Source organism: Panthera leo, chromosome A1, assembly GCF_018350215.1.
Source record: "Panthera leo isolate Ple1 chromosome A1, P.leo_Ple1_pat1.1, whole genome shotgun sequence".
In the NCBI taxonomy this organism is placed as follows: domain Eukaryota; kingdom Metazoa; phylum Chordata; class Mammalia; order Carnivora; family Felidae; genus Panthera; species Panthera leo.
In genome coordinates, this window is record NC_056679.1 from 105,647,061 (window position 1) to 105,671,476 (window position 24,416).

Consider the following 24,416-nt stretch of genomic DNA (forward strand, 5'->3'; position numbering starts at 1 on the left):
CTTTTGGTGGAGTCTATCGGATTTTCCATGTATAATATCATGTCATCTGCAAAAAGCGAAAGCTTGACTTCATCTTGGCCAATTTTGATGCCTTTGATTTCCTTTTGTTGTCTGATTGCTGATGCTAGAACTTCCAGCACTATGTTAAACAACAGCGGTGAGAGTGGACATCCCTGTCGTGTTCCTGATCTCAGGGAAAAAGCTCTCAGTTTTTCCCCGTTGAGGATGATGTTAGCTGTGGGCTTTTCATAAATGACTTTTATGATGTTTAAGTATGTTCCTTCTATCCCGACTTTCTCAAGGTTTTTATTAAGAAAGGGTGCTGGATTTTGTCAAAGGCCTTTTCTGCATCGATTGACAGGATCATATGGTTCTTCTCTTTTTTTTTGTTAATGTGATGTATCACGTTGATTGATTTGTGAATGTTGAACCAGCCCTGCATCCCAGGAATGAATTCCACTTGATCATGATGAATAATTCTTTTTATATGCCGTTGAATTCGATTTGCTAGTATCTTATTGAGAATTTTTGCATCCATATTCATCAGGGATATTGGCCTGTAGTTCTCTTTTTTTACTGGGTCTCTGTCTGGTTTAGGAATCAAAGTAATACTGGCTTCATAGAATGAGTCTGGAAGTTTTCCTTCCCTTTCTATTTCTTGGAATAGCTTGAGAAGGATAGGTATTATCTCTGCTTTAAACGTCTGGTAGAACTCCCCTGAGAAGCCATCTCGTCCTGGACTTTATTTGTTGGGAGATTTTTGATAACCAATTCAATTTCTTCGCTGGTTATGGGTCTGTTCAAGCTTTCTATTTCCTCCTGATTGAGTTTTGGAAGAGTGTGGGTGTTTAGGAATTTGTCCATTTCTTCCAGGTTGTCCAATTTGTTGGCATATAATTTTTCATAGTATTCCCTGATAATTGTTTGTATCTCTGAGGGATTGGTTGTAATAATTCCATTTTCATTCATGATTTTATCTATTTGGGTCATCTCCCTTTTCTTTTTGAGAAGCCTGGCTAGAGGTTTGTCAATTTTGTTTATTTTTTCAAAAAACCAACTCTTGGTTTCGTTGATCTGCTCTACAGTTTTTTTAGATTCTATATTGTTTATTTTTGTAACAAAGCAATTTTAAATTGAAGATAAATACGTACTTTATGCCAATTAGTAAAATACCAGGCTGAGAGTAGTAGGTCTTTAATACTATCTTTTGATGCTAATGAAAAAAAAAAAAAAGGAAAACAGCTTTTAAAACTGGTTTCCTCTAGGAAGCAAGAGTGGAAGTGAAAGAAATGGGGCAGAGAACATTTACATCAGGAGTAAAAGTATAAGGAGAACAGCAGCTGCTCTTTTATTTTCTATTATCCATTTGCTCTTCTTATATTCTTGGAAAAAATGCAAATGTTTTAAAAATTAACAAAACTGGTATGAAACTTTAAGGTTTACACATCTTAATTTGTAAAAGATAAAATACAGTTCTGGAATGTCAGAATTTGCCTACCTTTATTCATCATTCCTGAGGTGAATTTCCCCTTCTCATTGTTCCCACATACTGAATGCACCTGAAGATACATATTTTTTCTTCTTAATAATAGAAAGACTTGAAATCATAACTGTAAAGCATATGATGGATGAATTCTTTGCTTTTACAGGTCCTGTTGGTTATGTTTCTCATTTTAAAATTTATATTGTCAGCTGTTGAAACCCATGAGTCATTGTTGATTTCAGTTAACCTTTCATGGTGACTTAATTTTCTCATTTATGAAATCAGGATAAATAATATGTAATTCATTGTTGGTATTGGTATTAAACAAAAATAGTTTAAATCAATTTTGAGAACATATGTTAAATATAGGCTTGATAATTAGAGTATTCTAGGAATTTTCCTGTGATTAATTAGATTATGATTTAGTCTTACTCTAAGATCTTTATTTGACATAAAAAACTGTCCTTATATAAGTCCATTAGAACTTTTTTAGTGTTCAAAAATATTTCTGGGAGATTTTTAAGTAATTTCATCTGATTAAAAACCATAAAACCAGGAGCACCTGGGTGGCTCAGTCGGGTAAGCATACAGCTTTGGCTCAGGTCATGATTTCACAGTTCACGGGTTCGAGCCCCATGTCGGGCTCTGTGCTAACAGCTCAGAGCTTGGAGCCTGCTTCAGATTCTGTGTCTCCGTCTCTCTCTACCCCTCCCCTGCTTGCTCTCTGTCTCTCTCAAAATAAACATTTTAAAAAATTAAAAAATAAACATGAGTTAAAAAATACATAAGACCAATCAATACATAGGATTAGGTTGTTGTTTTTTTCCCCAAGATTTCCAAGGTGGTGGAAATGATTAATTGGTAAAATAAGTAACTAAGGAAGTTTGGGGTGGATGGATTTAAAGTGTAGAATATTTTTTTTGAGAGAATTGATAGAATTAACTATAAGACCTATTATAGGTATGTCCAAAATGAAGTTTGTGTATTTAGTACTTTATTAAACTATAGGATTTTTTGTTGTATTTGTCTTCATTATACTAGAAGAACAGGAGAAATGTTCAGCTATTAAAAGGCATTTCATTATAGGGTCTTATGAACTAAACAGTTCATTAGTATTTAAGAGAAAATGTATATAACTTCATGTAACTTCATTATTATTAAAACTAAGTTTGCTAATTACCTAGAGGCCATAAATAAATTAGAATTTTAGAAGAATTCTTAGAGCTAAGCGTTAGATTGACTCAAAATCATAATACTGGTTAATATTTAGGTTAGAAAAACACTTGCTTCATGATAGTTCATTTAATGTCCTTGTTGACTATTGCATTTAGGCTGGATTTATTAAAATATAAACTGTATCTATTTAGGAGACCACCATATGCTTCGCAGTTTCTTGTGAAATTTTCTTATGAAGTTTGCTTAGTCTTAATATTCACATTACCAACAAATTCCCATATTAATTTAAGTAACTGAAATAATCTCAACTGTGATTTTGAAAGTTACATTAACATTAAAAGCACTACTTAGAAAACCATCAGGAGATGATCTTGGTATCTGTGAATCTGAGCAGAAGGCTGTTGCCCGTTTTAGTCTAAGCTTTAGAAGAGAAAATAAGGATTTAAATAGCTGGATGATTTTATATTTGATACAGGCAGAATTCTCTGGATGTTGAGAACTGTTAATGAATGAAGTGGGTTGTTAAGAATTCTTTTGTTTCTTCCTGAAAATATGCTCACCCACTTGCTCGTTAATTTAACTGCTGTGCTTACGGGAGGCATGTGCTTTCTGAATTCTTGTGAAATTAAAAGGATTGTTTGACATTTAAAATCCTAACTTTACTACTTTTGTTGTTCTTTCTTTTAGGAGGAGCATATTATTTAATATCTAGAAGTCTAGGGCCAGAATTTGGTGGCGCAATTGGCCTGATCTTCGCTTTTGCCAATGCTGTTGCAGTTGCTATGTATGTGGTTGGATTTGCAGAAACTGTGGTGGAGCTGCTTAAGGTAATTTCCCCTTTTAGACGTTGGTTTCCCAAATGTTTATTGAGGGGGTTATGTACCACTCCCCATGTTAGATCCTAGGAAAGCTGTCATGGACGCAAAATACGTCCTTCAAGAAGTTTAGTGTGGAAGATAGACAAAGAAAATAATGACAATACGATGTCACAAGTGGGTAGTTGTAGGAGACCTTGGCAACACAAAGGGTAATCACTTAACCTATGTCCAGGAAAGGAGGTAGCACAGGAGTGTAAGGAAGAGTTTTCCAGGGATGGGAGTCTAGGTGTTAGCAGGCGGGTCAGAGGAATGGGGCATCGTATGAAGGGAATAGGGAAGAAAAGGAAACAAAGGCCTGGAAGAGTATGGTTTGTTTAAAAAACAAAACAAAACAAAACAAAAACCCTGTAAATATTTCTTTATGACTAGAGCCTAAAGATTTAAAACTAAAGAGAGGAAAAAAAGGGTCAAATCAGGAAAGGTATTGTTTGCTGTTAAATTGTGGTCTTAATCTTGATCAGAGTTAGGGGCTGGGATGTGATCAGATTGGTGCCTAAAGAAACCCCTGGCCCTCGAGTAGAGAATGGATCTGGGGGATCACAGGTGGAGAGTGAGACCATTTAGAAGATTGTAGCTATCCTGGGAGAGGGATGCTGGCATACGTTCAAACAGTGACCAGTGAGGCTGGAGAAGTGTAGTGAACTGGAAAGATTTTAAATGTTGAATGAGTGGACTTGATGATTATTGGGCTTATGGGAAATTAGAGGAAGGGAAAGGATTTTCAGGTTTATATACAGATTTCTCAGTTGGTGATTCAAATGGAGGATAATGGCCTTCCCTTCGAAATAGCAACACAGGGCAGTTTAATTTGGGATGTCTAATTTGAGGAACCTGAGTTACATCCCAGTAGAGCTGGCCAGGAAGTAGTTGATAATACTGCTCTGGAGTTTAGGAGAGCATTTGTTTAAAAAGGCATTGGGATGTGTGTAGTTAAAGCAGTACAAGCAAAATAGAATTTGACATATTTAAATGAGAAGAACCTTGAGAGATACCTGTAGTTGTTCATGTTAGGTTAGGTTGTAACTCTTCTTCTGCAGTAATATGCAGTACAGTAGGAAGTGTAAAATCTGAGGAGGACTGAGACTTACATTGGCATTGACCTTCTTTGTATAGGCCAAAGGGATGGAGAAAAGCAAGGGCTATACGAAAGCAAGCAATGTAACTATTATGAATTCCTGTTTTTACATTATTTGTTAGCATGTTTTTAATGTCATTGAAATTAAACCACAAACATTTTTACTTGTAGAGTGGAAAGAGTGTGATTTTGGGCAAAAATGTATTCATTTCTTAGACAGTATAAAAGACCATTTTCAAAAAGCATGACTTGGCTAATCACAGTGAATACAAAATATATTTCTTGAAAAAATCCTGTTGGTACTGCTTTGACATACTATGATTTTTATTTGCTTGTTACCAATTTCATTTTTGATTTATTGAATCTGTATTAAATACAGCATTATTAATTTGATCATATTTTTGATATCTTGAGATAATTGTATGATACCTCAATAGTACATAGTTATTTATTCCTTTTCCTTAGGCCTCCCTATTCATTCCATAGTCATTTATCTAACTTTTTCATGTAAGGTGTTGTCATGTCTCTGAAATGTTTCAAAAAAGAATTAAATAGTTTACTTCAGTAACTAATATTGTTCATTACATTGATAATTCTCTTCTTCTAGGAACATTCCATACTTATGATAGATGAAATCAATGATATCCGAATTATTGGAGCCATTACAGTGGTGATCCTTCTAGGTATCTCGGTAGCTGGAATGGAGTGGGAAGCAAAAGTAAGCAATGACATCATTGGAATATCTGTACATATTTAATATGTCAACTTTTAGAACTTATTAGGGACCACTGTTAAGTGTGGTAATATACTTAGATTTTGAAGATTCCTTAAGTGGCCATTTTCAGAGAAATTCATGTATCAGGTTATCTTCTATCTGACAAGGTAAGGAATATTTGGAGATAACAGTCATTCCAGCATCCACTTAAACCCAGTACTTTCTAACTTTTGACTTCCTACCTTCCATCCCTTCCCCTAATCTTAATTTACATTCTTTAGAATCACTCTGGTCAGTATGTTAGGAGCCCAAATTAAACTCTTGGCTTTGTAATTATTTAAAAGTTCAACTTCGAAAATTAACACAGGGGCAATAAACTTCAAACTAGTGCCCATAGAGATCAGAAAAGTTAATCTTGTTCCTTGCGATTGAACTCTCAGAAATCCCAACTACCTAAGCCAAGGGCACTGTTACTGGGAAGAATTGGTGAAGTCACATGTTAACATGTAGGCAGGGCATCTGGAATTATTTCTGTACCTTTGAGAAAATATTCCTCAGCACAACTCTATTCTCCTGACTAATGCACATCCACACAGATGCTGCTGAGGATCTCTAAGTCCTTTTAGGTTTCCTCTTGTTTCCTTTTTTAAGTCATGTAAGATCACACATCTGTGCTATATATGAGCCATGATAATGTTACCAGATCAAAAAGTAGGAAAACTGTAAAGAATAAGGGTTATTTTCTTAAATCATTAGTATAAAATTAAATCATTTACTTACACATTTAACCAGTTGACTTTACTGAAAATAATAGAATTTCATACTACCTGGGACATGATTCTCATTCAAGCAGTTTTTCTTACCACAGATGACACAGGTTTTCTGGAGTATCTGCTCCACTTTATTGGGAGGTTAAGAGTGGAGGAGGAAAGGTGAGGGTAGGGGGCAAAATAGTAAACAGAGTCAAATGTATAAAATTGCAGTTCTAAAATAAATGTCATAGGGATGTCATGTACTGCATGGTGACTATAGTTAACTCTACTGCATATTTGAAAGTTGCTTTTTTAAGAGAGTATATCTTATAAGTTCTCATTACAGGAAAAGACAAATTTTTAACTCTGGTCATGGATATTAACTAGACTTATTCTGGTCATTTCACAATTTATGTGTATAAATACTGAATCATTGCATGGTACCCAGGAAACTAAAACATTGTTACACATCAGTTAGGCCTCACAAAAACAAAACAAAAAGAGTGCAGGAGGAGGGGTTGTTCTCATAGATTGTTCCCCCAGACCCATTGCTACTTAGATCCTCCTCCTGGATACTGTCTTCTTTCTGTACTTTTTCTTCGTCTTTTCCTACAGGTGTCACACATTCAGCATTGTCTTTGGACTTGGTGTAAAACTTGTGTTTGTAACAGATATGTTCCCCACGTCAACATTGTACTTACGGTGGAGGGGGCAGTAAATAACCACAAAGGATGAAAAGCCTACAGATTGTGGAATTTATAGTGCTTTATGATTTACCGGAGGGCATGCACATCTTTAATTTCAGAAATACATGGGCTGGTTCTACGTTTGCTATCCATTTTCTTCCGAGCATATTGAACATTTTTGGATAGTTCTTCAAAGATTTTTCATTTAATAAAAGTTTATTGAGGGGCGCCTGGGTGGCCCATTTGGTTAAGTGTCTGACTTCAGCTCAGGTCATGATCTCACAGTTTGTGAGTTCGAGTCCCACTTTGGGCTCTGTGCTGACAGCTTGGAGCCTGCTTCGGATTCTGTGTCTCCTCTCCCTGCCCCTCTCTTGCTCACACTCTCCCACTGTCTCAAAAATAAACGTTTTAAAAAATTAAAAATAAAAGTTTATTGAGCACTTGCTTTGTGCTTAGCACTGTTTGAGGCTCTGGGAAAACAAGACAGAAATCCTTTCCCTCATGCAAGTTATATGGTAGTGAAAGTGAATCAGTGTATAGACATGAGAGATCTGATTTTGATTTTTAATATTTGAAATTTCTAGGCTCAGATTGTTCTTTTGGTGATTCTACTTCTTGCTATTGCTGATTTCGTCGTAGGAACATTCATCCCATTGGACAGCAAGAAGCCCAAAGGTTTCTTTGGTTATAAATGTAAGTAAAAAAAAAACCATTTTAAAGGTGCTTATTATAACATTCCATTAATAAACAAGATTAGTATATTTTAGGTTCTTTGTAATAGAATTGATTTTGGTATAGTTACTCCAATTTAGTATTGTCTCTTTTATGTATGTTACAGAGTAAAATACCACTTTTATTTAACCCTTTGGTTTTTCATTATTAGCAACAAAAGGTAATAGAATGTAGAAAAATCAGTGCTACTGAGGAAAGGTGCTTTTGTTCTTTATAATTTAGGGAGTTTTTAACTGAAATGGTAACTTGTGTTTTCACATGGCTTTTTCATTCTTCACAACCCAAAGTGCCTAAACCTGTGAAAGAAACATTCATTTCTTGGTGTAATTGCAACTTAAGTTTTTCTACAGTTGTCATTAGAATTTGTGAGAATTTTCCACAGTTTTCACCTCTGTAACCCTTTTCATTCTGCATCTGATTGATGAAATTGTCATTTGTTATTCCCCAAAGTGTCTCTCTGTACTGCCCCTTCCACCCCAACTCCCCACGTACTGGATCAACCCATCCTGTCTCCACAGGGTAAAATGGAGCAGGAAACAATTGTTGCGTCAGCATCATAGAGGCTCACCACTTAGGGTAATAAATAGACTTGTCTTCAGTTCATCAAAATTCCTGGTTTTGCAGCTCTAGAGGAAGAGACGTAGCTTTTATACTGCAAAATTGTATAGCCCAGAGCTGCTCACACAGATCTGTGAAAAGATACAGAATGTACATCAATGCATTTCTTCCTTCACAAAGTCTTACTGGGAACAAAAATCAGCTGACCCAAATTGTGCAACCTGGACCCCTAGTTGGTCTACACCCTGGTGTAAGCTCACTGATAACGTACAGACCTTAGAACATTTGTGAGTAGCACTGGTTTGGCTTATATCAGACACTGACTTAGTTGGCCTGGGTGGTTTTCTGATAGGAATTGTTCCAAGGATTTTACCTGAGCCAGTGATGCTTTTCCATTCTTCACAACCCATTATTTGTGCCTTCTGGTCCTGGGTTGATAGTGTGATAATATGTTTTTATGAGTGGTATTCATGCCTGATTCTAAGCTGGGCTTTCAATTCTTTATCTTCTCCATTGGGAGGACAGGTGTCTACTATGCATGCCAGAAGTGAAGTTCAGTAGCATTACTTAGGTAGTTCCTTTTCTTTATTTTATGCTCTCATAAATTGTGACATTTATTTTAATTACAAGTGATTTTTTACTTAAGTGTTTTTTTAGGATAAAAAAAAATTTTTGAGCATTTCTTTTTGCAACTTTATTTCTAAAAGAAGTGTTAAAAATTAGAGTGGATGATTACTTCTAAAAATATTCCTAGTAATTATATATTTTCTCTTTGTGACTTAGGTTGACTTCAGAATAGCTACAAATAACTGCCACGTTTTTCATTTCCTTGTGTTTCAGATCCTTGGCAACTTTACAGAAGTATTGCATAGCTATCTAGTATAGTAATAAATATTGTATAAGTAGCATATCTAGATTTATCTCAGTCTGAAGTACATAAATCTAAATAAATTTTGGAATGTGACTTTTTTTCTTGGTGACTGATACTGCTTTGCTATCTTGCCATTCATCTTACTAAGGTAGTGAGCTACCAGATGGCTCTAGCAGAGGACCTGGCGTATGGCACACACTCAGATACTGGTGGATAGGTGGATGGTTAAATGACAGTTAGTGGGTTATTTCATTGTCAGGGCCCATCATAATAGATGAAAACAGTAGGACTAGTTAAAGCTTTGATTATTGTTACAATGGAAAGGGACTTTACCTAGTTTGCTTTAGCTAAAATTCTGTGGAAGCCTGATGAATACTTCAGCATCGAAGCATAAACAGGTCAGCACTAGGAAGTAGAGAAAGCTATACAGATAGTATGTAGGTTAGATGTAAGAAAAAAATGGTTCCATGTTAGTATGATGTTTTTCTACCTCCTTTCTTGTTTCCTTGACTGACCCCAGACATTAAGAAGTTTATCCATGCTTTGATTGACATCTGGACTAGTGATACCAATCAAGGTAGAGGTGCTTGAAACATAATTAGTAAGGTATATGGACTAGTACACATGACCGAAGTCAAATCATCATTTTGATTGTAAACTGTTCCCTCATATAAGAAAAGAGGAATGCCAGACTTCACCTAGGAGGTATTCAAGAATTTACCAGTGACTTGAACTGAAAAAAAGCGAGGGATCGTGCATATGTATCGCTCAGACTTGACCTAAATTATAATGGTGCAATCTGCTTTCCATTAATTGCCAAAGACATTCTGTTCTCCATAGCTGAAATATTTAATGAGAACTTTGGACCGGATTTTCGGGAGGAAGAGACTTTCTTTTCTGTATTTGCCATCTTTTTCCCTGCTGCAACTGGGATTCTTGCCGGAGCAAATATCTCAGGTGATCTTGCGGTAAGTATTACAAGGTACTGGATCACTTCTGTATAAAAAACGGTAGATGTATATTATTTTTAAAGGTAGACTTAAATTTTTTTTCTTGCCTTCTAGGATCCTCAGTCAGCCATACCCAAAGGAACACTCTTAGCCATTTTAATTACTACAGTGGTTTACATAGGAATTGCAGTATCCGTAGGTAAATAACCATATAGTTTTTTATGTGTTTCAGAAATTTCATGATGTACACACTTTAAGTATTTATTTCCGTGACATTTATATTTCTAACTTTTAAATTAAGAAATATTTCAGTAAGAAGGTTTAGAGTTGCATATTTTAATTCAGAAAGAGTTTTAAATAAACTGGTAATGATTTTATAGGCATTAGCTAAACTACCAGATGCTCTATTGTTTTTTCCTCTAAGATTTTTATTAAAGTAAATTAGAAAATTATGTAGTCTTATTTGCAAACTTAAATTTCACTGAGCTACAGTTTATAGAAAATGTAATACAATGGTGTAGAAGTAAGTGAATTTTACTTTGTGATCTTTATAAAATTTTTAGTATTTTTGCTTATGGTCATTATTTTATATTTGCATGTTAATCTTACTACGTATGAAGATTGTTTCAAGACATTTAAACAACATTTGGCATTTTCTGTCATAAAAAAATGATTCTGGTAAACAGGACATAGTGCATCAAATGAAAAGCGTTACTGAAGTCTTACTAAATCGAATGAAAATGGTTTTAAATCTTTTATTACATTCATGAAATCATGGCATTTTAGAACTTGAAAGGACTTAAGTGGTCAACCAGTCTCTAAATCACTGTTTTGCACAAGACTGAAAGTTTAGAGATTTCCTTACCAAGGATAACTGACACTTGATTTCCAGAAGTGTTTTCTTGGCAAAGAGAGATTTTGTTTTGTTTTATAATGAATTCTTTAAAGAATGTTAGTAAAGTAGGTTCTTTAAAATATACTAATCCAAAAAAAAAGGTAAATGTTTATTTGCCTGTAATTTACATGTAGTGACTATAGATAAATTGTATTGCCTTTACTACACTTTGGTGAAACTATATACTTTACCCAGAACACATATATTCTTGAATTGTAAGCCTTGTTTTAATGTCTAGACTCAAGTTTTCCAGTTAAATCTCTGAACTATATTATAAGAATAAAGCTTTAGTTTAAAACCAGTCTGAAGAATCAAACTCCAAAATCATAGACCACAGAGTATAAGGTTTTCATAGTATTTCGGTAAGAAAAATTTTTTAAATGTGTATTTATTTTTGAGAGAACATGAGTAGGGGAGGGGCAGTGAGAGACGGAGGCAGGGAATCTGAAGCAGTCCCTGTGCTGTTAATGCAAAGCCTGATCTGGGGTTTGTTCCCACAAACCATGAGATCATGACATTCCCATGAGCCATGAAATGATGACGTGAGCCGAAGTTGGGCACTCAACCGACTGAGCCACCTGCTCACTCCAAGAAAATTGTATTTTGTCACATATTTGGTGATATGTTGTGAAGTAATGACAGAACTCTTTTTATAAACTCTCCTGTTAATTTGCCTAAATGTAATTTTGAAACTTCACTAAACAAGAATTGGAAATGCTAATAATGCTATCATGGTGGGCTAAATTCACATTTAGTAAAGGAGTTGGATTTCATTTATTCTTCCAAGTCTGTATATGCGCAAATCTCTGAAATTCATTTAGAAAAAACAAATCAATTATATATATAAGCTTAGCAAAATATTTTTGTCTTCCCCTAAAAGTTCTTGGCACAAGAAAATTTAGTTTTAATTTAAAGAAAGGTTTATATAACTGGTTATGTTTCAAATTGGAAAATAGTTACAGCAAATAAATGGTTTCTGTTTGTATGTTACCCCCTAACGCTGTTGGCCATCATACTCCTTTCATTCTGTCCACATTAGCCCTTGGAGTGTCTGTTCTCCCTGACCAGCCTACATCAGTGGTTGTGTAACTAGTTCAAAGTAATGGAACCTTTTTTCACCCAATCACATCCATGTAGAACATCAGAATATGAAACACTTAAAAGCATACATGCTTTATAAAGGGTAGACAAGCTTCTTTTCTCCCTTCACCCAAATGGTTTCACAAGCACCTTTAAGGAAACATGGTTTTGCAAACACTATTCTGAGAGTTAGATGAAGAAATTGAGGACAAAAAGGACTTGATGTAGGCTGTCTAATCATTAAAATGTTCTTCCTTTCAAACTTAAGTTTCTGTTTGTTGTTCACTTTAGGCTACACTGTTTATTATTTTTACTTCATATGTAATGAGACAGGAGTGCTAAAGTGCTTCAAAAGTAAAAATATATGAAGTCTAAGGAATGGTAATTGCCAATAGTTACACATCATATGTTGTTCCAAATAATGAAATGCTTTTTTATAAATAAAGTTTTTTAAATGTCGTATTATAGAAGTTTTCAATTTTGCACAAGAGTTGAGAGCTTTTTCTAATCAACTATCACCCAGTTTCAATGAAGTTATCAAGAATTAATTAACAATGTGTGGTTAATCTTGTTTCACCTATACCCGTTCATTCTGCCCCACCAGTTATTTTTAATCAATTCTCCAATAATCATGTCTTTTCTTAATATCAGGGTAGACTTACTTGAGCCAGAGGTTTAAACAGAATTATAATTCATTGATATTCACATTGCTTTCCTTCACAGAAGTTTGATATTACCTGAAATCTGATCTTTGGCATGTTTCAAATATAAAATACTTGGAGCAGGAAAACATTTCTCCCATTTGTAACTCTTTCAACACAACGTGTTTATATTTGCTTAAGGACATCTTACCAAATAGACCTAGAAATGGTTTTGCTTGTTATCATTTTCCACAACCATATGTACAGGGTTTTTAATCGTGTATTTGTAAAATACTAGTTTTTAATAATGTTTTGATTCATTAAAATATTGGGGATCATGATGCTTTTTAAATTCTATTACAGGTAAATCTTTGTAAACTATAAATGCTATGAAAGTAAATGGTGAAAATGTCAGTACTTTTAACAAGTATATATTCAGTACCATAATTTGCTTTATGGATATATGTAATTTTGAAATGAATATAAATTTGAGCTATCTTACTTGTTATTGTACCTTGCATTTCAGGTTCTTGTGTTGTTCGAGATGCCACTGGGAACGTTAATGACACTATTGTAACAGAGCTAACAAACTGTACTTCTGCAGCCTGCAAATTAAACTTCGACTTTTCATCCTGTGAAACCAGCCCTTGTTCCTATGGCCTAATGAACAATTTCCAGGTGAGCATCATATTTATATTATACAGACATTTATGTAGAGGTTAGACTGCTATCAAATTTGGGCATTGAGATTCCAGCACTAACTTAGAAGGGAGGGCTATTGTTATTTTCTACCCAGATATCTGTTGGAAAAGTCTCTAGATAACTAATTGGGCAAATAGAAAAATTTTGAAAGGGTAAAATCTGAAGCTCTTCAAGAGCAAAAGGGCTCCCAAGGGTAACACTTCTATATTAGGGTACAATATATAGTACATATGTATGGTGTATAGTTTAAGAAAACAAGCATCTCATACATGGTCATATTTCTTGGGTCTATTTCTAGGTTCTCTATTGTGTTCTATTGATGTTTGCATCTATCCATCCACTAGTACCATACATTCTTGACTAGAGTAGTTACATAATAAGTCTTAAAGTCAAGTAGATTGATATCTACCACTTTATCCTTTTTCAAAATGGTTTTAGCTATCTTAGTTCTTTTTGCTTTTCTATAAAAGTTCTAGAGTAATCTTACGTTTATCTGAAAAAAGTCTTGGTGAGGTTTTGTTACGAACTGCTTTAAACTTGTATATCAATTTAGGGAGAATGACATATTCACTCTATTGAGTGTTAGAATCCATGAACACAGTCTATTACTCCATTTATTTAGGTCTTTGGTTTCCTTCATCAGCATTGTGTAGTTTTCAGAATACAAGTCCTATACGTGTTTTGTTAGATTTGCACAAGTATTTCATGTTAATTTGAGTTTTTTAAATCCACATTTGTTCAAATGAGTTTGTTTTTCTAATTAGAGGTGTCTACATAATTGCTTTATATATAAAATCCCTTTTAAAAAAACACTGATGAGTATCAGTAGTGTTATTTAGTTAGATAAGGCCCATATAGTCCTAGTGTGCTAAACTACCATTGAACAACAGAATTAAATTTTTGTTGTTGTTTACTTACTTATTTTTGAGACAGATCAGGGGAAGGGCAGAGAGAATCCCAAGAAGGCTCTGCATTGTGAGTGAGGAGCCTGACATGGGGCTTGACCTCATGAACTGTTAGATCGTGACCTGAGACAAAATCAAGAGTCAGATGCTTAACTGACTGAGCCACCCACGCACCCCCAGAATTAAGTTCTTAATGGATGTTTGAAAGTTTGTGACCTTTTAAAACAAATGAACTGTGTAAAAGATAATACTACTTGTCCAGAACTTGGAGGATATCATTTCTTCTTCCTTTTATTATTATCTCTACAAGGTTCTAAAGGTAAAATGAAATTTTTGTAAAATATATGGGTTTTTACAAACAGAAGATTATACTGAATCAAAGGAAAAACTAAAAATTTTGTTTCCTGGTGTTTTTACAGTTTAGTTTAATTATAATAAACAATAATTGATGATTTATTGTATTTTAGGACAGTATAAATTTCATGTAGAATAATGAAATTTTGTAATAAAATGTAACATTTTAATGGCGTTATTTTTATTTTTTGTGGTTTCAAGCAATTGTCTACATTTTCAGTGTTTAGAAATATTGAACCCAATTATATAATAGAAGTTTGTTTTTTTCTAGTCACAAGACTAGGCATAGTCGTAGGCATGAAAGAAAGTATTCATATCCAGCTAATGATCCAGGCCAATTCTGACATTGATATTGTGTATGAAAGGCACAAATGTTGATCTCTGCCCAGTGACTGAAAATGCCAATCAGATTTCTGTGTTGTTGCCTTAAAATACAAAAGTGTGTTGTCTTTATCAAGTCTAGTATGGACTCAGTAAAGCAAAGAGCAGCTTGGTTTATGTAAAGCTGCTTTGCTTATACAACTAAATAAATCTTCAAAAATTTTAAAAATGTAAAGTGAAACAAAAAAATCCTGTAAAAGCGTAAACTCATCATTTAGAGAATGAAGAATGGTACACAGAACATAAGTAACAAGCATGCAAGTTGGAGTTTGATGATGCAATCCACCCAAAACCACACTTGATAATGCCATTGTGCATGTCTTTGTCTATTCATACTTCAGGAAGAAAAATGACTTGGATCATTTTGTCTTAAATTTTGATTTTTACATATATAGTCGTAGGTTTCTTAATGTATTTCTACATTTTAATGTCTTCTGAAACCAGTGACTCACCATTGCTTAGTAAATAAAGTGTGAGCCTTTTTACTGTCAGTCAAAACCCTTCATAACCAGTCTTATGTCCCACTGCCTTCTATCCACACTGAACCCATGTGGTTGCATATTTTTGCATATATACATGCACACATGCTTCTCCTAGTCTTTTCCTTTTTTTTTTTTTTTTTGGCACTTCATTCTGCTTGGAATGCACCTACTTTTTTTCTTTCTATATGTGCAAATATGCGTTTAATCAAGGAAACACAGTTCCATGAAGATTTTCTTGAACCTCAAATCATCAACACATACACATATATTTCCCCCATAGAAAAATCTTGACTTTTGTTTTTTTTCTCTTACTAGAGATAAGACCTTTATTTTTGTCATCTTTGTTTCCATCATGGATTGTGGACAACACTGATGTTACCATTATTTACATTCATTATCATTATCCTTGCTATTCATATTTTATCATAAAATGGTGGGAAATGCAGAGGTTATTGGGTAAATATGTAACTAGAAAATAGGAAACTCAGCAAATTTTAGAAGGATAGCGTTTCTAGATGCTAAGTGTGGAGCATTATTTACCTCCCTTCAGAGGTGATAGAAGAAGAGGAAACGTGATTTTTCCCTCAAAATTGACAGATGAAAGGTTATAGTTATATGTAATGCTTGTGGTGTCTGTTTTGCCTTAATCCAGCAAAGTATCATTTTCTCTGTACTTTGCTTTTTTTCTTCCTTTATCTCCTGTCTTTGCACTTACCTTTGGGGTCATGATGGACAGGCACACAATTTTGGATTTGAAAAGTATGTATAGCAGAAATCAAGTCTGTTCATTTTTATTCTGGTCCATCTTATCTGTCCTTTATAATCTCCTTCCCCAAAGACAGGAGTTGCACTGCTAATCTAGTATTAACGACTGTGAAACATAGTGATTGTGAAAAACGTATGGCATATATCTAACTACCAAAATTTGACTAAAGGGCCGAATAGAAAATCATTTGTTTAAGATTTTTTTCTCTCTGAAATGCTTACAGAGGTCAATGCTAATATTTTTTTAGCCACTTTAATATATTCTTCATTTTTAATACTAAGTCTTTTGAAAGATACAGAGAGAGCTACTTAGGTGAAACAAGGTGGAATTATCAACACATGAAACCAGATGTATGCATTATGGCCCGGGATCATGCCTATAGTTAACTTTACATCTGGTTTAAAGTATAAAATTACAGTCAAGGGCAAAATAGTCACAAATACCTTAAAACCATATTTCCTTGTCTCCTTCTTAGTTGGCACGGTCTTGGTCACTATAAATGAAAAGTAAATCTCTACTAGGGAAGTAATGAATCTAGGTAATGATCATCATTCACTACTGGTGGAACTTATAATGGATTGGTCAAGTTGACAGTACCTGAGTCCTCCAGACAGTTTTCCACCTCTGTCTTGTCTTTTCACAGTTTTCAAAGATGTGGGAGGAGCAGTGCAATGAATACCTCTATACCTACCCCTTCACTTAAATTTACTAGGTGTTTTTGTTTTGCCCCAGGCCTTTACCTTTGTATATATGTATAGTCTCTTTCTTCTCAAATATGTGAAAACAAATTATACACACCATAAAATGCCCATCAGTTTGAGCTCTTTGAAATATTCTATATGGGCACAGTATAGTTAGCCCACTTCAGGAATTCGTTGTTGTTGAAATACTGTTACTTAAATATATCATCCATCTTCATTTTCCCCACTTGCTCCAGTAATGTCCCTTATAGCTATTTTTCTTAGATCCAAAATCCAATCTAGGTTACGTATGGCATTGAGTTACCATGTTCTTTTAAAATCCTTTAATCTAGGAGTTTCCAGCCTGCCTGTTTTAATCTTCCAGGGTGTTGCTATTTTAAAGAGTCCAGGCATGTTACTTTGTTTTTTGCCCCTCAGTTTGGATTTATCTGGTTGTCTTCTCATGATCTAAATGATCAATCCATTTTTTTTTTAAACTTCATTAGGGAAATTTTTGAACATGTACAAAGATAGAGAAAGCAGTGTAATGTACTTTATGAGATTTTATTAATCACCAGTGCTTGGCTGACTTTGTTTTATTTATAACTTCCTACTCCCCACATTATTTAAAGACACATCATAGACTTATGTCCTTTCAGGTAGAAATATCTCCACATTAGGTTCCGAAAGTTGCGGTCTCTTTTTAAAAAAGAGAAAACATAACTACAATACCAATCTCATAGAAAGGGAGGGAGCAAGGAAAGAAAAGAGAGAAAAAGCAACCTTCTTGAGAAAGAAAAGAAAAGAAAGAAAAAACAACCTTGATGGAAGTTCACCATCTTGAAATACTCTTGCCACAGAACTTGTACTTCATCCTGATGCACTGTCTAGATCTGTCAGTTCACTAGAAATACAGAGGTGAGAGCAGCGGGTTACATACCACAAGTTGGAGATGCAGTCAGTGAAATCCAGAAGTGTGAGGCTTCCCTGAGACAATGAATGACTTAATAGTAAAATGTAAAGGAAAGCAGTGAACCTGCTGATTGAAAAAGACGTTAAGAGACGTATCAACCAAATTTAATGTGTGGTCTTTTTGTGGATTTTGGTTTAAACTATTTAAAAAGGCAAGAAAAGATGGAGAACTTGAATGGTGATAGGCTGTTTGGTGATGTTAAGGAACTACTTTTTAAATTCTGACAGTGGCTTTGTAGTTAGAGTTTTTAAAAGTTCTTACCCATTAGAGGTACATGGTGAAATATTTATATATTTGTTTATTAAGTGATGTCTGGGTTTGATTCACAATGATGTGAGATTGGTCCTGAGCTGATCATTGTTGAAAGCAGGTGATAAATACTTCGTGGTTCATTATGCTCTTCTGTCTGCTGTGTGTCTGAAATTTTACCAAATAAAAAGATTCCAGGTGAACGCTACTGGTAAATATGTTTTAGAAATTTGTAATGCACATAACCATTATTACTGCTTGTTATTATCATATCCCCCCGCCCCGACTGTTAGTCTCCTTCATTAGCATAATAATGATATATAGTATTTTGTTCTTTCTTGACTTGTTTGTAACACTTAATTTTCCCCTTTTTTAAGGTAATGAGCATGGTGTCAGGATTCGCACCATTAATTTCTGCAGGTATCTTCTCAGCCACTCTTTCTTCTGCATTAGCATCCCTTGTGAGTGCTCCCAAAATATTTCAGGTAGGTATTTTCATAGTACAAGCTTTATTGAAAGGGAAGTTATGGTAATATATTTCACTTTGGGATTCTTAACTTTTTCAAATCATTTGTTTGCCTTTATATGTGTATGACATATACACACACATCTCAAGACAGGTATCTTTAATTTTGTGAATGTTTCTCTTTATATAAACATGAGTGCATTTACCTACTGTGAAGGTATCGTCAAGTTGTCTTTCTGTAAATGGTGATGGAGTTTTGTTTTTTCAACATACTCTCATTGCACAAATTTTTATAATGTCTTATTAAGAATAAGGAATGCAGTCCAAGTATAAGTTGAACAAATTAAAGGACCTTGTGCCCCCTTGCATGATGACAGCCTTTATGTTTTGATTTATGAACATTTGAATGCCTACTATATGCCATACATTGTGTTAGCTACTCAGGATGACGAATGAGGCACATCTTATCTCCCTTTAATGAGCATTAAGCAAACAGCTGACACTGAATAGGATGTTGTTCTGCAGCCTTGTTCCTGATATTATAGTTGTAGCCAGTGAGTAGGGTCAATGTAGAATATATCTCTTAAAATAGTTTTTAGTAGAGTTTTAAGAAAAGTGGTTAAATTTTATAATTAGGATTTTTATTTGCTTTAAGTCTAGGATTTAGACTTTTTTTTTCGTGATGTAGGTCACACCTATGTCATACTCCTCAAATTTTCAGATTTATTTGTATGCCTGCTTCTCTGCCATTTATCTTCATAAAAGAATTTCAGCGTGAGGAGGGGGGTAAGGTAGATAAAAACTTCAGTGGTATTCTCTACCAACTACCTTTTGATGCTTGAAATGTTTGGTCTCCTTTATCGTTTGTTAGGTAAAGCAATGTGACACAGTGGGAAGAAAGAGGATCAAGAAGTAGAAATCTTGTGTTCTAATCCTGAATGTGTCTGAAATTTTACAGTATTATACGTTTATACAGTATTATACAGTATTATACACTTACACATATTATAACTGTAAGGAAATCTGTTTGTCTAATTTCATTATATTTCCTCTAATATTTGCCTTTCTTCACTAGGCTCTATGTAAGGACAACATCTACCCAGCTTTCCAGATGTTTGCTAAAGGTTATGGGAAAAATAATGAACCTCTTCGTGGCTACATCTTAACATTCTTAATTGCCCTTGGATTCATCTTAATTGGTTAGTCATACAAATGATGTGCTAATACAGATTTTGTAACATTTATAGTGTGAACTCTAAACATTGAATTATTAAATTATGAAGAAAACCTTAATTTGCCTAGTAAACTAAGTTAGTTTTTTTGTGATTAAATGAAAGTGTACGTAGAAAATACTATAAATTATAGTGCTCGGTACATACCTGCGAAAATTATTACCATCACTAAGTCTCCATCAGAGGGAACTCCTAGGTTCTTGTCCCTGAAACAAATAAAATGACAGCGTACGAGAAAGGGTTTTAGTGCCCTCCTGAAGGTAGAGCCTCCCCTGAGCTACTTTTGGGCACTTTTACCTCTGATCACAAGTGAGTTAAATGAGTCTTCCACTGCTGAAGATGATAGTAGACTTTTATTAAAAGTCAGATAGACAAGCAAGTATGGAAACTAACTCTCATGTAATGCTGCTAGGTATCTCTTCGGTATGGCTACTTTGGAGAATAAATCACTAATGTTTTGTAAAGGTTCTCACAGTCCAGCAGTTCTTTTTAGTAGTCTATATATATCCTAAAGAAACTTGAACGTATATCCAAAGAACCATATCCAAAGATGTTTTTAGTGTCATTATTTATAATAGAAAAGGAAAGCAACTTAAATACCTACTAACAGAAGAATGAAACTGCCGACTATTATCGGAGAGTAAAAATAATGAATACGCTTTATCTCCACATATCAGTATGAATGAGTCTCAAATATAAAAAATGTAACCAAATTGCAAAATGATAAATATGGTATTTGTCTGACTTTGAAAATACCCAAAACAGTACTGCATAAAACTTGTGGACTATATATGTGTTTAGTAAAACTGTATAATGTCACTGGAAAAATAGGGCAACTTTGGAAGAATGAGGTGGAAAGGGTTCAACTATGGACCCAAGGGTCGATGTCTGGAAGTATATGAAGTACCTGTGGCAAAATATATGTACTCATTAAATCTGAAGTGTGGATATAGGGCTATATCTATCTATCATCTAAAGGCTTAAAATAATTTCATGTTTTAAAAAGTTAAAAAATGTGTATAGTGTGTCCTTAAATACACCTCATGTGTCTTTTGCAGCTGAACTGAATGTTATCGCTCCAATTATCTCTAACTTCTTCCTTGCATCGTATGCTTTGATCAATTTTTCGGTGTTCCATGCCTCACTTGCAAAATCTCCAGGTGATCTTACATTTTCTTAAAGTTCTGTGAATGCATTAATGTCTTTGATTTTAGAGAAAATAATAAAACTTCAACACATTTTAAAAGATGGTGTTGTGAGTGATTAACCCATTAATGCTCAGTCCACCTTCACTCTAGAGTCAAGTTAAGTGAGTCTTCAAAGATCTCTTTGTCATGAAGTTTACTGGTAGTTTACTGTTTCTTGTCTTAGAAGCATGTAAGATAGCATTAATCTCCAATTCTGACTAATACTATGAAAGAATTATTTTCTCCCTGTTTTTATTATTTATTTAACTGCTTTCCATTTAAGTTCTAAGAACATGGTTATGATAAAGCTAACATGCCCAGAAAAATATTTTTAACACAGTAAGTTCTGTGGAGTTCTGTTTTAAATGGCTCTGGGAACTGAAAAACTGCCCCATATGCTTTCATCGAGGACTTTTTATTATAAACCATAACAACAGCTGGACATCAGGGAAAGAATGAAGGAACAAAGGCAATTTTCCTTCTAAGGGTCTCAAATTCTCTCAGAATAGGAAAGATAAAGTATGGAACTTGGGACACACACATCTTAGCTTCAGTCTTATCTTTAAGAATATAAATTTTAGAGATGGGTATGTGTGGTTGTAAAAGGATAACACAAGGGATGCTTACATTGGACTGCTCTTTGTCTTTACTGTATTAATATCAGTATCTTAGTTGTGATATTGTGTAATTTTGCAAGATGTTATCATTGCAGGAAAGTTAGGTAAAAAGTCCCCAGAATTTCTCTGGATTATTTCTCACAACTTTGTGGGAATCTGCAATAATTTCACAATTAAAAGTTTAATTTAAGAAAAGAATATGAAATTTATTGAAATGATTTTTAAATAATATTTTTGGCTATGGAATGAAAATTTGAAAACATGGTCTTGAGCATTTTTTTATAGTGAACTTAATTCATAAATACTTCATCAAATGGGAAGATAAGTTTCTACACCCAACTGTTAATTTTTCTAGCAAGTAGATGAATTAACAGTTTTCCAGAAAATTTTGTTTGAACTCTTTTGTATATGCATTAGAATATGCATATGTTTCATGGTAAAATCCAAAAGCCACACTTGTAAAGACTCAACTTGAAACTTCCTCTCAATCTTTTGTAGTTTTTTTGTATTCCCTAAGATAGGTTGATGCATAGAATAAAGTAGAATTAAATACATGTGCTTTCTTCATGGCCTTCAAAAATTGTGAAAGTTCATTGTGCTCCATGAATCTACTTTTATATGTTAGCCTTATACTGAATATTTAAAGCAACCACAAAGAAAGTTATTTTGTGCACACATATGTTCCATTGTCTAAAGCAGATAAGGTATTTCACTGACTTTTATGTATCTGTTTTGTTTGTAATTGTTAGGATGGCGTCCTGCATTCAAATACTACAACATGTGGATATCACTTATTGGAGCTATTCTTTGCTGCATAGTGATGTTTGTCATTAACTGGTGGGCTGCATTGTTAACATATGTCATAGTCCTTGGGCTGTATATTTATGTGACCTACAAAAAACCAGGTTAGTACTCTTTTATATTTATTGTTTCAAGCCACAAGACACTTCGAAGTTCTTTGTTACTTTTCCTGTCTAAGCTTCATCTTCTGTGTACTTGAAAGGTGCTTTGTGTAAAACCTAAAATACTTCTCATTTCCAGATATATGTAGTCTTAGTGACCACAAGACTTGTTATTCTATGTAATTTCATACTTGCCCATAAAGTTAACTAATCCTACTTACAGAAAAATGACACATTTGTATTACTAACATTTGGGTGACCCTCAATGTATTTTAAAATTTTCCTTGGAAGGATTAGACTTCGTAGAATAGCTCTTGTAATAGCCGTTAGCCTAATAAGCATACGTGTTAGTACTGTGGTCTTAGCACCTGTTGGAGTAAATTGCACGGAATGGACGATATATTAGAAAGATGTAGTATCTTTCCGTTAGTTCACCATATAGCAGGGAACATTTGACAAACATGTCCTAACTGGGAAATAGTTAAAGATTTCCCAGAACGTGTCATGTTGGTAACTCTTGGGTGTATCTCTACATAAGATGATGATCATTAGGTGTATTGGGATTGGCCCAGTGTAGTGTGGTGACTGTAACACTGAGGGAGGAGCCAGTGAGAAAAGTTTGACAAGTTTTGGCCCCATTCGACTAAGTTAGGAAGAAATGCAAGAGTAGCTGCAGTGTCGTCATCTGAAACTGTGAGGAAGCATTTTGCAATCCAGATATGATGCAGGGAGGTTTTGGATTAGAGTGCTGGCTTTAGAAATGAAATGGACAAAGAAGGTAATGTTTTAGCCATCTTAGAAACAATTATTTCTCTAAAATAACAAATTTCTAAAGTCCTATTTGGTGTCCAGGCTGTTTACTCAATGCAGAGTGTGAAATTTTCCTGTTCCAATAACTTAAACTATTAAGTACTATGAATGGTAATTTCACAGTTTTGAAATCTTTCCATCAGAGATCAGCCTCTTTCCCATTAGGCCTCTGGCTATATAAACAATAATCTTAAAATTATTTGTGGAACTTTGTTGAGTTGCATGCACAGCGTGTCTCTAGCCCCATCACCTTAGTCTTTTCTGAACTGTACTTGTTCTTTAAATGCAGTTCCAGTTCAGATTAGCATTATCACAGTGTCATGCCATGCACTTGAACTGTTGTGCATTGTCAGTACATTGGTTTATTTTAGCATTTGATTTTTTAAACATGGGAGCATCGTTTACTTCTCTGTGCCTCAAACTGGTTATTGATCGTTGGTTAATACTGGTGTGTTGCTGTGTGTACCCTGTCTTCCCACAGACGTGAACTGGGGATCCTCTACACAAGCTTTGACTTACCTAAATGCTCTGCAGCATTCGATTCGTCTTTCAGGGGTGGAAGACCACGTGAAAAACTTCAGGTAAGCGGTAAGGTGACATAGAAGCATCTGTGTTAGGTGCCACTCACTTCGTGACTTACTGTTCGGTAACATTTTCATCTGCTGATATTTCTTGCGAAGTTTCCTAAAAGCACAGAACATTCGTTTTTGTTTTGGCTGGACTTTGGATGGGCCATGTGTTCAAAAACAAGGGTAGTAAGATTTTTTGGTTACCAAAAATTGACAAAGAGGTGAATTATCTGATTTACAAAAATGTTACAAAACTAAAAGTGTCAGAAGTCTCTCATTTGAAGGCTTTTAAATGGTAGCTGTCATAAAGTGAATAGTTGCTTCCCCTTGTGGCCAGCGAAGTTCGGTAACCACTGTATAACTACAAAGTATGAGCTTCTTAGGGATTTTTGACATACCCTATTTTGTAATTATACTAAAGCACTAACTATTGTCGTGTTAGTTGCTTTTTTCTCTCATCATTGACTTCTGGAATCCAGTTTTGATGATAAAGAATCAATGTCTTAACATTTATACTGTTTTACTCAATAAGTGACTTTGTATTTTATAGTAGTGTATTAATCATCAATTTAAAAACTATTCCTTAAAAGATAAAAATAAAAACTATTCCTTAATTCAGCCTGCTTCTAACAATTGATGGAATTCAGTT

At 34.4% G+C, this 24,416-nt stretch overlaps 1 protein-coding gene across 2 annotated transcripts in view; it reads left to right on the forward strand.

Annotated features, from left to right (window-relative positions):
- SLC12A2 (solute carrier family 12 member 2) overlaps positions 1-24,416 on the forward strand; it is a 109,998-nt gene that overhangs the window by 46,556 nt on the left and 39,026 nt on the right. For both annotated transcript variants that reach the window (XM_042934240.1, XM_042934249.1), the window contains exons 5-15: positions 3,347-3,486; positions 5,220-5,330; positions 7,350-7,458; positions 9,767-9,894; positions 9,991-10,075; positions 13,019-13,170; positions 18,362-18,469; positions 19,526-19,649; positions 20,741-20,842; positions 22,236-22,391; positions 23,680-23,779. In XM_042934240.1, the coding sequence (XP_042790174.1) occupies positions 3,347-3,486; positions 5,220-5,330; positions 7,350-7,458; positions 9,767-9,894; positions 9,991-10,075; positions 13,019-13,170; positions 18,362-18,469; positions 19,526-19,649; positions 20,741-20,842; positions 22,236-22,391; positions 23,680-23,779 (1,315 nt within the window). The remainder of the gene's footprint in view (positions 1-3,346; positions 3,487-5,219; positions 5,331-7,349; positions 7,459-9,766; positions 9,895-9,990; positions 10,076-13,018; positions 13,171-18,361; positions 18,470-19,525; positions 19,650-20,740; positions 20,843-22,235; positions 22,392-23,679; positions 23,780-24,416) is intronic.